General features: G+C 32.3%; 2 protein-coding genes across 2 annotated transcripts; one reads left to right on the plus strand and one right to left on the minus strand.

The window, feature by feature from the left end:
- Positions 1-402: 402 nt before the first annotated feature.
- LOC146140421 (uncharacterized) lies at positions 403-12,504 on the plus strand. The gene is made up of 9 exons (XM_083391238.1): positions 403-636; positions 2,916-3,146; positions 4,009-4,241; positions 4,523-4,597; positions 4,739-4,919; positions 7,387-7,478; positions 8,718-8,820; positions 10,322-10,464; positions 11,598-12,504. The coding sequence occupies exons 1-9, from the start codon at positions 582-584 to the stop codon at positions 11,808-11,810; spliced, it is 1,326 nt and encodes a 441-aa protein (XP_083247364.1). The 5' UTR covers positions 403-581; the 3' UTR covers positions 11,811-12,504.
- Positions 12,047-12,897, minus strand: LOC146140422 (oxidized purine nucleoside triphosphate hydrolase-like). Its single transcript, XM_083391239.1, has one exon. The coding sequence runs from the start codon at positions 12,740-12,742 to the stop codon at positions 12,209-12,211; it is 534 nt and encodes a 177-aa protein (XP_083247365.1). The 5' UTR covers positions 12,743-12,897; the 3' UTR covers positions 12,047-12,208.
- Between the last annotated feature and the right edge of the window lie 867 nt (positions 12,898-13,764).

Genomic DNA, 13,764 nt, shown 5'->3' on the forward strand with positions numbered 1-13,764 from the left:
TGTGTATAGAATCTAATGTACGTAGCCTAATTACATTATCAAAGTAACGTTTAGCTCTAAAATACAGATATCAAACAAAAATCTGCATTTTTCTAGTTTAACATTTCAGTGAAATTTATGTGCTGCTTTTCTATTAATAGGAAAGCAAAGCCTGTATAATATATATCACCATATTAAAGTAACAGTATAAATTTGTTGCTATTAAGCTTCAGTTGTAGAGCGGCACAAGTTTGGATAATTGTGTGAAAGCTGGAGTGTTTCAAAATTTAAAGAACCTCTGGTTTATATAAATAATTTTTAAATGTTATCTTGTTAGGGAAACCCCAGATCAACGAACTAGATTTACGTTATAGGAAACAAACAATAATTGTTAAAGTCATTTTTTTCTTCATAAATTTTTAAATACTAAACGCAAGCAAAACATTAACTTAACAAATTGTGTCAACCACCGTGTATATAGAAACAATATAGTTAAGGGCAAGTTTAATGGTGTAAATTTGCAGATTCGGTTACAGTAGTGTGAATTTTGAAGTTCCGTAAACGGCCAAGCAGGGAAAATAGCCTCTTACATAAAAATTTCCATGTCTATTCGTTTTCAACAAATAGCAATCCAAGACCCAGTCACTAAAATGACAAGTAATTTCGTTTGCATCATAACTTAAAATAGTTATCATCAATTAAAAATAAATTGCTTTCCATTACCAAAATTCTAAAAACTAGCAACTTAAGTAAAAATATATTTATAAAATATACCTAGTCATTTGCTTCAATGAACTTAGTTTATATTGAATTGTTTAACCTAACAACTTCTGTCAAACTATTCATTTAATTCAGTGACTTGAATGCACTTAACGAAAATCATTCACTTTTCTCAGTGCTTCTCAACCTATGAGTCGCGACCTGAAATTGAGTCGCTTTTGGATTGGGTTGGGTTGCCGACCGCAGTAGCTCACATGCTTATACTAATTGAGATTGGTTCTGATAAAGATTTCTCAATTAAGAAAATTAAGGAAGCAATACAAATAATGTCTTATAATAATTATTAAAATTCAAAATTCTTTATGCCAATGCCTATTTTTGTTCACTTACAAGAAAAAACAATTGGGTCGCCGCAAAAAAAGGTTGAGAAGCATTGACTTAACTCATTAAGCATTCTGGTCAGATGGGCTCAAACAGCACCATAATTAGGCATAAGGTTAGGCTAGTTGGTATACCAACAACAATTTTTCTTGGTTTTTGTATTTTCCTATTCATATTATCAAAGGTTGTCAATACAAATTCAAAAGGAAACTTGACACATGAACAACAAATCCTAATAACAGTTTTTGGAAATCATTTAAATAGCAACTTTATAACCTAGGGATTTTTGTACTGTTGAAGTGAAAATTTTAAAACTTAGTTCTAGCCCACTATGAAAAGTATTTTTGAAGTGCACCCCCATTTTTTTTACCCGAGACGAAACCTGCACCCCCAATAATGAATATGTAACCAATTTTTTTTTTATATGTTATAGTGGCGGGGTACACTTTTGACATTACTTGCACCCAATCACCTCAAATTTTTCCTGCACTCTCAAAATTTTAATTAATTTTTCCAATATTTATCACATATTAGATCAAATGGTTCTTAACCAGGGAAGGGGTGAAATGTTCAAAATTTATGAATCCTGAGTTTTAATTTTAGCTGTTTGGGCCCATTTTGATTTGTTTTGCATGAACTCTTTACATGCTCACCATGTAGCTTATTTACATCTGTTTAGTTAATTAATTTCACCATTATATATACTTGAATTTGTACGTCGATTAATAGCAATCTTCCAAATGCAATATCTTAAAAATGCACATTACGTCAAGCAATGAGTGAATTTTTATGTGTGCTTAATGTACAAGGGTTCCATCTATATATTAAAACATGATGTGTTTGAACTTTGTAACCTAATCTTCAAAACTAATCCCACAAAAAAATCCTGGTTCCATCCTCACACTGCTCTATGATGCTTTAGTGGTTTACCACTAACAATTCTTTAATGCCTGTTTTTATGTGATACTTAAAAAAAAATAACATCAGTTTTAATAACTTTGTTATGCCTAGCATTTTGCATAAGTAGAGAAATAGATTAAGACTGACTAAGATTCAAAATAACCATGGTTTTTAGAATTAGGCACAATAATATTGTATAACACTTTACTGAAAATAAGCACAAATCTTCGAAATATGCACGGAATGTTAACCCCATTGGCCATATTGCAAAACCATTATAGATTTGTGCAAAAGGTAAAAAAGCCTTCTGCTGATGCTAGCTTGTGGTCACATAAAGCTTGTAAAAAAAAAACTTTTGTGAAAGCAGTACAAATTTTGTTGATTATATTATTGACCCAAATTGTACTATAAATAGGGCTGTTATATTTTCGATATTGTGTAAATTTGGTATACAAAAAGACTTTATGCAACTATAGGTCTGCAAGACGGTAATAACAAAACTAGAAAATTGAAGGGTCACAAAGGCCAAAACTATTTGCAGTAAAGGTAACAAAAAAAAGTTTGTTAGAGTAGGTCAAACATTCGAAAAACCTTCTAAAGCCATCCTATGAACAAAATTATTTTGAATAAAAATTGCCCAAATCTCTTGTCAACACATGTGTAATTTACATGTTAAGCAAAGAACAGTATAAAAACACAATTAACACCACATGTTACATGAAACCATTAAAAATACTTTACAAAAGCCTATTAATTCAGTAAAGCTCCTGCCCCTTAGAACTGTTGTGAACCCCCCTAGGTGAAGAACCACTAATCTAAGTTGTTAATTGAATTATACCATAATTCCATTTTCATAAACAAGCTGCACTCGTTAGTTACTGAATTCTCAGTGCACATTGTCACTTGGTAATCAAATTTAATTTGGTTTTATGCAGGCCAGTTTCGTTTTCCCAAAATGGCCAATAATACAAACACTGATACCATTGTCTGGGAAGTCCAAAATGAGTTGTTTGTTGGATGGCAGATGTACACTGCTGAATTTTGCCACAAGTTGGAAAAGCGATATGATAAATATGAAACAAACCCTTCCCGATATAGATATGCAAGCATTACCCAAAATCGGGTTTTTGATATGAAGGATATGATTGAGATTGACAGAACAACAGGTATGTTTCCATGAATTTATTGACTTACAACTTAGTATTTCATTGAGTTGGTCATATTGAACGCCAGTTGTTGAGTGTGTATTTTAAATTATCTTAAGTTTACTAGCCTATATACATGTAACTCTACTTATGTTAGGGAGTTCAACCCAAAATGGCCTATAATACATAGGGTATTTCCAAAATATAAATGATTGCATAAAAACTATAAATATATTCTAACCCTAAATAATTCATGTGCCAATTCAGATAATTATTGCAATCCCAAAAAGGCACAAGCATAATTAATTTTATAAAAACAAATTTGATTTGACTTTCATAAAACTTAACGTACATCAAATTAAAAAAAAAATTAATAATAATAACATATTTTTAAAGCCAGCGGATAATAATCAAACCACATAATTATATTATTATTGTATAGCCTTTAAATTAGATGCATGCAGCTCATGGCTCACAAGCCTGTGTTCAGCTGTGGACACCTATTTTTCAGGACAGCCTAAGAAAGTAGTCATGTACATTGTTGTTTTTTTCAATGAAATCATTGGCACGCCAATACAAATATAGTAATAATTCCTTCTTGACATAATATTAGGTTTAATCTTATCTACTACTCCCTTCATATTTTTTTGCTACCCAAAAATTGAACATTTATGAGTAATTTTAACGAAGTATGTTCCTTACAAAACCAATATAGCCTACATCAACATTTATTGCTTTAAAAACAAAAAAGGTAGTTGCTTTAAAAAAACATATATTATACAATACATTGTGATATAAAACATTTGATGTTTTTCTATACAATGCCAAGATTTCTTTTTTGTATTTATGTACAATATGAATACATTTCTTATACTAAATTAAGGCAAAGAGTATCCAATTCGCCGCCTTATTCTGGAAAAAGACTGTGCAATAGCACAAAATATCATTTGGGAATGGAAAGCTGATTTACCAACTGATGATTGGAAACCATACTCTGCAGAAGTCATCAACTATTTATATGAGTGCTGTACAAAGCACATGTCAACTATAGACTTGTCACAAGACTTTTCAAAATTTGATTTGGATTACACAATTGACTTTTCTAAATCAATGCAGGTACAGTAAACAATTCAAATAAGATTATTTTGTTACCTTGTTTAACGTTTACATGAAAAGTTTTGAAACCTAAATACAGTACAATAAAATAAGTGGGGACCCAACACTTTTAACTGTTTGTTCTCTGCAGTTTTTAATTTTCTAATAGTAAATTTAGAAAAACAAATTATAAAGTAATATCAGTTAATATTAAATGTTGAGTCTGAATTAATCCAGTTTGAATAAAATTATGGTTACAAAACGTCCTATTTAATGTTATAATTTTCCATCTTCTTTTACAGATAAATAATCAAACAAAAAACCAAAGAAGTATTAGAAAATCCAATTTAAAATATCCATACCCAAAAAAATCAAAGGTTTGATACCTTAAGTGTTTTAGAATAAAAGCAAAATAAATTTTTACAGTTAATCTTTAAACAACTTATTCATATTTTATTAGTCAGTAGTGTAAAACAATTTCATTTTAAGAATATATATGCAATATATCATTCTTTTAGAAAACACAATCTAAATCCTTACATCAACCAAGCACATCTAAAATAACAACAAAAAGCAATAAAGTTACTGATGTTCCACAAGTGTTAAAACAATTTGCTGGAGCTGTAACAGATATTCCTGATGAGGATTGCAGCATATGTATGGGGAAATTGTGTGAAGAGTCAGACTACAAGGAAAAAGGTTTGCATAGGATATTTTAAAAATATTTTTGTTATTAGCTTTAAATCTGTTGCTAAATATAGCAATAGAATGATATGTATTTCTAAATTGAAAATAGGGATATAAATCGCTTAGAGCAGGGGTGGGAAATTATTTCTAACCGCGGGCCGCATAAGAAACTTTTAATGCTGTGGCAGGCCAGGTCAAAAATAAAATCTCAAATACACACAATATGATGTCATACTCTGATGGGATAAAACAAGCATGCGAACGAATTTGTTATTACATTTGTAGTTGTGCTAAAATTTGCAATTTAAATCTAATTTAAAGAAGACGTCGAGCGAAGCGCAAAATAATCGCGACTATATTTATTTTAAAATGCCAACTTTAATTTAGATTTATAGGGCTACATGACGCATTGACCACATATAAAAAATATATACTATATATATTGTTGATATATTGACATTTATCAAGTTGTGGGGCTCGTTGACCCAAAAGATAAGATTAAAACACGTAAAAAATTTTCACAAAAAACTTACAATGTTTTTGCTTTTTGCGCCTTTAAGTTACCGATGTGTTACTTGAGGAACAACGGCCATATTGCAAAGACAGTATAAATCGGCTTCTTCAACTAAATTAGATTGACAACATGTAAAATCGGTATGTTTTTTAACAGCAGGTATTTAGTTCATAATTTAAAGACAGAATACATTCGACCGCAGCGCAAAAAATATATAAATATTAGGATAAGTTTGTTAAACTTTCGTTGGGGAGAGAGTCGGGAGCACCATAATGCAGAGGATGCTTTATGTCTGTAAAGATGCCAAAAAATCGTGGCACTTACGAGAAAGACAAAAGGGATTCAAGCAAAGCGCGAAAATAATTTCCATTTTAGTATTTAAAACATGCTAAAAAAAATACTTTATTTTTTTTATTTTTTTTTTTAATATTTTGTATTGTGTACTTTATATTATATATTTTGTTTTTTATTTTCCTTAACTTGTTTCTGCAAGCAAAAACAAATATGGGCCGAAAACTTCCCCACTTAAAATATGGCTTGATGCGAAAGGGGTTCAAATATGGCGTAGAATTTGGGGAATGGTCGAAACATATATTTGATAAATAGAATTTACGTAGATAATGCGTATGGTCATTTTATTAAATTTTGACCAGCTTACGCGTTTGAAAAGCAAATATTATTATTCTCTTAAAGACTAAAAATGGTTTAACGCCTATGGTTTTCTATACTTTTGCAAACTTTTACTCGGTAATTTTTTACCATGGCTTGGGCCGAGCAATCACTGTTAAAACAGGCTTTAAATCTGTAGTTTTAAACAATATGAAAAACACTATTATGTTCTCAATACGCAAACTATTAAATCGAAAGTTTTGCTAGATGTTTAGGCCTGATGTTGGTAGGATGCTGGTTGGAGCAAGATGCATGACAGGTGCTAACAGAGAGGCGTAGACTGCCTTAAGATTTCGCATTTAAGCTTGCGGCGGTAAATACACCCTATTGACACTTAATTATTAGGCGAAGATTAAGAAGTAATTGGTCGCCCGAAAGAAAACTGAAAAAAAACTAACGCCGCATTGAAAGCAAGCATTATAAATGAGTCGCCGATATTCTGCTTTGAACATCTCTACTCACAATGCTTATTTGGAGAGTATTTGCTATTCGTATTTGGAGAGTATTTGCTATTTGCACCTGTATAGTATGTTACTCCAATCCAACATATCAACACACAATTTTAAGTTGTGTAGGCCTGGTGTTAATATGTTGGATTAGAGTTGCCACCAGATTTCGCATTTAAATTTGCGGCGGTAAAATAAGTTGTTTCTTAACAGCATTAAGTAATTTTACTAAAGAGAAGCCTCGTTTTAAAATGCAAGTCGCACGAGCCCAGTTTAGGATGTGCCACTTCGCACAATGAAAGTCTCACGCGCGGGACAATAAAGCACAGCAGGCGGTCAGTCGCTTCAGCAATTCACAAGCTGGACAAAGCAAGCGAATATGAACGAATTCTGTATGAAAGTTTTTCTGCTGCTAGATGGCAGTCGCTAGCTACAAAGTGCTAAAACGCAATATTTCAGGTTTTTACCCCCCAAGCAAAGGCCCCTGGGGGTGCAGCCTCATAAACTTTTACAAAGCACCTACATACCACTCTACGCCATGTCTGAAAATTTGAAGGTTCTACGATGTCTACTTTTTCTATAAAGCTTCGGACAAAAATCGGTCTGAAACATACCATAGGAAACCAAAAAAGAACAAGATATGTCCCGAAAATAAATTTTCGGCCCATATAATTAGACACACATATTACTTACTTCCCTATTTAAAATTAACATACAGCAGTATCTTGATGAAAAACTTTACGTACAGCAGTATCTAGATAATAAACTTTAGTTTAGTAGTAGTCCATTTTTGATATGTAATAATTTTTATATTGTAAATATGTTTAATATAACTAAAACATTACTTTAGGGCCACCTATGTGTGACGTCGTGGAACTGGTTGATTGTAAACATAAGTTTCATGCCCAATGTATGATGGCTGCATTTAAAAATGATCCAAGCGTAAGTTATACATTTATATGCATATATATATGATTCACTATGCTACTCATTTAGCAAATTGATAAAAGATTTAAGGAGAGTCAGTGACATCGTAATGGAAAAAAACATAAAAACAAACCAAAAAAATGTATAAAAAGTTCAACATCTGAACTGTTGTAACAGGCTGGACAAGTTTAAATAATAGGAACCATGTAAACCCAGATGTGCCCTTAATTTTTTTGTGGTTGTTAGGCAACTTTGTGTTGCAATAAAAACATTTTTTCTATTACAATATGAAAGTGCATAATTATCCAGATTCTGCTGTATAAGTCAACATGCACAGTCGCCAAGCGAATTCAGCATTTATTTAAAAAACAACCTATTTATCTTTAGGGGTAAAATTAGGTAATCAGAACAAAATTGTGCATTGTGGTGCCCTGGTACATCAGTTAATTTTTCCAAGTACATCACAAAGAATTTCTTTTGTATGCAAACTGAACTGGATAATAAAATTCTTGAAGATATTTATGTCGCCTGATATATGCATTCTAACTTAATATTATGAAAAAATTGCAGCAATTGATTTTGATTTTGCGAAATAAACAAATAAATAAGCTTTGGTTAAGGAATTTTAACTCCACCTGTAGTGGAATGAAATCAAAAACGTGAGGTGGCTCTTAAAGGGAAAACTGCTAAAAACATATTTCTTGATAAAAATGAATGTCACTTATCTACAGAAATAGCCTTAATGTGTTGAATTAAATAAAGGTTAATTACGCTTCATTTAAAATACACCATGAATCATCTAAAATGTTTATGGCACACACTGCATTTTTTTAGAAAAAGTTTAGAATCACTGGTATAAAAGGTCCAGGTTTCAAAACAACATAGCCTAGTTCCTCCAGTATTTGTCTCTGTTATTTATCTAATTCCCTCGCCCTGTCACACTGCATAGGCTGTTTATGCAGTGTGAACCATTCTGCAGATTGTGCGCAGCGATAAACAAAAAAATTTTGCAACTTATATGGTTTGTGTTGTTATGGCCGGTTGCAAGGACAGTGTCGAGAAATTACAGCTAATTAAAGAAAATATTTTTCAACCCTGCACATCTGTGCTATAAAAGTGCTATTCCAAATTCAAATTGAATTAAATCACTAATACTGTATTGTAATCTTTATTTAATTTTACTTGCCAATATTATTACATTTTTAAAAGAAATGAGGTGGCATTCTTCTAATCTGTGGTAAATGTTCAATTCAGAATGGAGTAATGTGCCCCTATTGCAAGAAGATTTATGGAACTAAAACTGGTTTTCAGCCAGATGGTGTAATGTCCGACAGGGTAATTAGCCACCATTTACCAGGTGATTCCAAATTACAATATTTTGTTTAAACAGTAATTTTTATATTAAAGTTTAATATGCCTCTTTATTTAAGGTTAGATATAAGTAACCTGGCATTACAGTTTTTACTGTTCCCTATAATTTTTAACCATATGCAGAGGCAGTGTTGTAATGACTTAAGTCAATGACTTGACTTGACTTGACTTAAGGCTTTTGGACAAATGCCTTGACTGGAGTTGAGTGCTTTAGACAAATGACTTAGGTATAAAGTAAGTGTTTTCATTAAGCATTTTTTCGTAAAATTGGGTTATTTATTGTAACTTTTGCATGTATAACAATTTGCTTGCCCTTTTTTGCCTTTTTGGTATTTTTTTAGTTAAGGCATTGCTCATAATCGGGCGAGTTTACCTAATTTTAATAGCTTAAGGTGTAATTTATGACAAGGGCTTGACTTGGAATTGACTTACGTTAATTATGACTTGACTGTGACTTACCTTGTTATTTATTCAAAAAGACTTTACTTGTCTACAATCCTGTGTGAAGGTGCCCAAAATTTTGTACATAACCTCATATCAGTGTGGAAAGTGCCCATAATTATTTAACATAGAAATACCTAAATTGACTCTGCAAAAGTCCTATTTTATGCACAAATAAAAGTATACTTTAAGCACTTTTTATTGGCTTTTTTTTCAAATATAGTTTTTACACTTCATTTCAGCATAGCTTGAATAAAACTTATTTTAGCAGACTTTAAAAAAAATAAATTATAAAACTTTGGTAAACTAAAAGTTGAGTACTAAAGGTGTTATATTTAAATGTCCTTGTAAAATATTGATGGTGTATGCTACAGGAGACAATTTGAAGTTAAAATCTGTAAATAAACAATATTATTTAATTTTTTGAGGGAGGTTTGCAGTTAAACTTACAAGTGACAGCTGCATCAATCAATTTTCATACCTATTGCTTTTGTTAGCAAATTAGGACCATTTGTCCCTTCAGCAAGTAAAATAAAGCCATCTTTTTTTATTAAACTTGTATTTTTACTGTAACAAAAATTTCCTGGTCATTGACTATTTTTGGCAAATTAACTAGATTAGGAATCGTTTCTTACCCAATGATTTTTATAATCTAAATCTAGGATTGTAGTAAACAATGGGTCTATGTATGCAAATAAGAGGAATTTCTAAATAAAAATTGCTCTTCAGCAATACAAATTAGTCTTTATATTGACCAATACCCTTGTTTTAATAGTCATATCATCTTTGAAGCTAAGAATCAATGAATCTTTCATGTCCATAGTTTCACCAGGGGAGATTATTACCTAATTTTGTCTAAACTAGGTTTATTGTATAAATACTTACAATTTTTAAGTAAAACTACAAGAATGAATACTTTTGAACATTGGAGGTTATAACATAGTTGGCAAAAAGTTTTAAATATAGGGCATTTCAAATTTAAAGTCTTTGAAAAGAGATAAAATATTTTCCCATTCTTTCTAACATATACTTGCTTTTTACTCTAGGATTTGACTGTGACACAATTCAAATCAGGTATGACATTAGGTCTGGGACTCAAGGAAAAGAGCATCCAAATCCAGGACAACCCTTTCATGCTATTGGATTTCCAAGGGAAGCATATTTGCCAAACAACAAAGATGGGAAAAAGGTCACACTGTTATATAACTTTTACTTAACTAAAACTTAATTCCTTTGACAAGCCAAATTTACCAATTTGACTCAAACTGCAGTATACTACAGTTTTGGTGTCTACAATTTTATTTTTACTAGACATCTTGTTATTTTACTAGGTGTCTCGTTTGGCATGTTAGCATGACAAATTATTATAGGCATTCAGATCATTGTAAACGCAATGCCTTTCTTCAAGTTAGACATCTTGAGTCGCACATATGGCCAGTTTTTATGAGGTTGGCCTGGAGCATAAACTGACCCTGTCAATGGCATTATGACAACTAGTTCTAAAACTTAAACATAAAGGCACGTATTTTCCCATTAGAATGCACTTACATATTCCTTAAATTTAATTAAATGTGGTTGAATTTTTTTAAATATCTACACTACAGATGTAAACAGATTGGTATGTTGTTCAATTTTTAAGTGCGATTAAAAAAAGGTTGGGAACCACAGGTAAATCATGTATTCCATTCTTGTTAGCAGGGCTGTTTTATGATATATATATATTTTTTGATTTTGCACAAAAAACAAGCATCATAGGTAAATTATCTTTGTGTGCCACAGTTTTCCTGTATCAGCAGAAAGTAGTAGTGACCTTTTATAGTATTTCATACATACTTTTCGTCAGGGCTGCGGAGTCGGTTAAAAACAACCGGAGTCAGACTCCGGCCAAATGTAAGATTTTGTCGAGTCCCGAGTTCAGCTGTGACTTTACAGACTTTATTTTGCCCATTTACGCCACCAAATTAAGGTGGATTTTCTGTAATCCACTCATATTGGTTTCATAATTGATCCACCCGCATTAAATGGTTTATTTTCACCATTTGCTATTACACTCTTACTACTTACATTTTGCCGCCTTAACAGTTTTAAAATTTGATACTGCGCATGCGCACATCGGACTCGGTACTCGGGTAGTTTTATGTGGTCTTACTCGAGTCCCGAGTCTGACTCCGGCAAAACAAACCGACTCCGTTGAGTCCCGAGTCCGACTCCGCAGCCTTGCTTGTCGTAGATTACCAAAAGTTAACCTGCAAAGCCATATTAATAAAATATCTGCAGTGTCTACATTACATCAATAATATAAAATGTATTTGTTTTTCGTAGGTCCTAAAGTTATTGAAGGTAGCCTGGGCTCGGAAACTTATATTCACCATTGGGCAATCTGTCACCAGTGGCATGGCTAACGCTGTTACTTGGAATGAAATTCATCATAAAACAAATAAGTTTTCTGGTTCTCATGGGTTTCCGGATCCTGGATTTTTCCCCAATGTTATTGATGAATTAAAAGCACAGGGTGTAACCGAGGCTGATATATGACATTTTATAAACATATTTTTTTTTTTTTTTTTCGTAAAATTTTAAATTGTTTTAAACTTAAATGTGTTGTTTTAAAGTTGATGATTTTGTACTTTCAATTATAATTTTGATTCTGAAGTGGTGAAAATATTATACACCAGTTTGCTGTTAATATTGTGTACTTTTTATTCTATGTTACAATTGTGTTCAACTTCCCTTCATAAATTCACACTGAAAATACCACATCAGTTGTCCATTTATTTTGGGTTGTGTTTTTTTGGTCTGTGGGATTCAGCATTGCAACAAATTTCTAAATATTTTTATATGGCAGCACAAAAATATAAAAAATATAGTTAAAAATACCAAAAATTTCAAGTAAAAATCACGTAAATGTATCAAATATGTCAGAAACAACGTAATCAGTGACCATTTTCTAAACCATATTTCTTCAGCTTTCTTTGATTTAGGGTGGCAATTTCCTTAAGTGTTTCAACTACACTTAATTCTTGATACAGTATCTTGTCATGACCTTCACACTTCATGAAATCATAAAACAAATTGTCTTCAAACATCCAAGGGAACCACTGAATATCATCAACCCACATTTTTTTAAACGGAATATTTTCACGTGTAAACCACATTGGTTTCATTTCATCTGATTCAGTTACATTTCCTGTAAATAAAGTGGCTTTGAAAATGTTTATTTCTAGAACAAAGTTTTCACCAACAAAGTCAAACAGAATCACCCCGACATCCGTAAGGTCAGTTTCTTTAATGACCAACCCACATTCCTCTTTCACTTCGCGTACTGCCGTCACTTTAATGGTTTCTCCTTTCTCGATTTTTCCTCCAAATCCATTCCATTTTCCAGCACCAAAGCCACGCTTTTTGAGGCCAAGCAAAATGTTATTTCCACTTAATATATGAACCAAAGTGCAGCGTAAAAATCGCATATCGTGGCTGATAGACAGTCTCAAAAAACGAATATTTCGGAAATAAAATAACTTTTTAGTTCTTTAATGTATAAAAAGTATTAAATGTACGCTCGACCAGGTATCACATAATACGGTATTCGTACCAAATGGCCACCTAAGTGAAGAAAATATTATAGCGCGATCATTTATGTAGGCCTTTTCTGAACAAAGCTGTGCAACATATTTGCAGATGTTGCATCATTGTTAGCAAGCCTGTCGCCAATGGGTATTTTCCCTAACCTAAATTTACCCGTTACGGTACGTTGAACACCGATTAACTCAGTCTGATCAAAGAGACTTGAACAATCTCTTTGGTCTGATCAACGCCTATCGCCTATATATGTGGCATGCTTCGCTTGTTGAGTGAAAATACGAGGAGTTGGAGCCTTTCGCGGAACTTTTGTTGTAGTTAACTTTGGCATGTTGAGACTGGACAGTGCACCAACTCTCAAACAAAGCTGATTAGCAGCTGTTCAAACATATGGTAAACATTATTTGACTACTGTTATTGTGTCACAAGATGGTAGGCTACATACATACTTACATGAAGTAGTAAAATCACTCTCTTTAAAGTGTGTACCACAGATTTTCACTAAATCAGGTTTAAATAAGCCATGAATAGAGGGATCAGCACGCAAGCCCAAAATAATACATTTCAGGTTATCAGCCCACTGCAATTTCTTCGCAGGAACCTTGTATAGTGGGGTTGGGCGTTTGCTTGGGCAACCAGGAATGCAGCAAATTTTCGACATTTTTTTAGGAAACTATTCGTCAACAAACTGACAAATTTACAACGTTCTGCAATATAAAGACATGACATATTATGAAAATCTATGGTACGACCGTCAGTTATAAAATTGGGCGCTATAGTCTGGAATCCCACCACAATTATTAAATCAACCTACAATATTTGGATTAGGGTGCGAGTTAGCGTTCGGTTGTGGCTGTGTCAAGTATTATTATATTTAATGTTTAATAATAATACTTGACCCACCCAAACC

This window comes from Ascidiella aspersa, chromosome 6 (genome assembly GCF_963924565.1).
Source record: "Ascidiella aspersa chromosome 6, kaAscAspe10.2, whole genome shotgun sequence".
Lineage (NCBI taxonomy): Eukaryota > Metazoa > Chordata > Ascidiacea > Phlebobranchia > Ascidiidae > Ascidiella > Ascidiella aspersa.

Bases quoted from the DNA above. Each gene is read 5' to 3' on its own strand.
- LOC146140421 (XM_083391238.1), top strand. From the start codon at position 582: ATGTCTATTCGTTTTCAACAAATAGCAATCCAAGACCCAGTCACTAAA. The intron at 637-2,915 runs GTAATTTCGTTT...GGTTTTATGCAG, and splicing joins CCCAGTCACTAAAATGACAA to GCCAGTTTCGTTTTCCCAAA. The intron at 7,479-8,717 runs GTAAGTTATACA...TGTTCAATTCAG, and splicing joins CATTTAAAAATGATCCAAGC to AATGGAGTAATGTGCCCCTA.
- LOC146140422 (XM_083391239.1), bottom strand. From the start codon at position 12,742: ATGCGATTTTTACGCTGCACTTTGGTTCATATATTAAGTGGAAATAAC.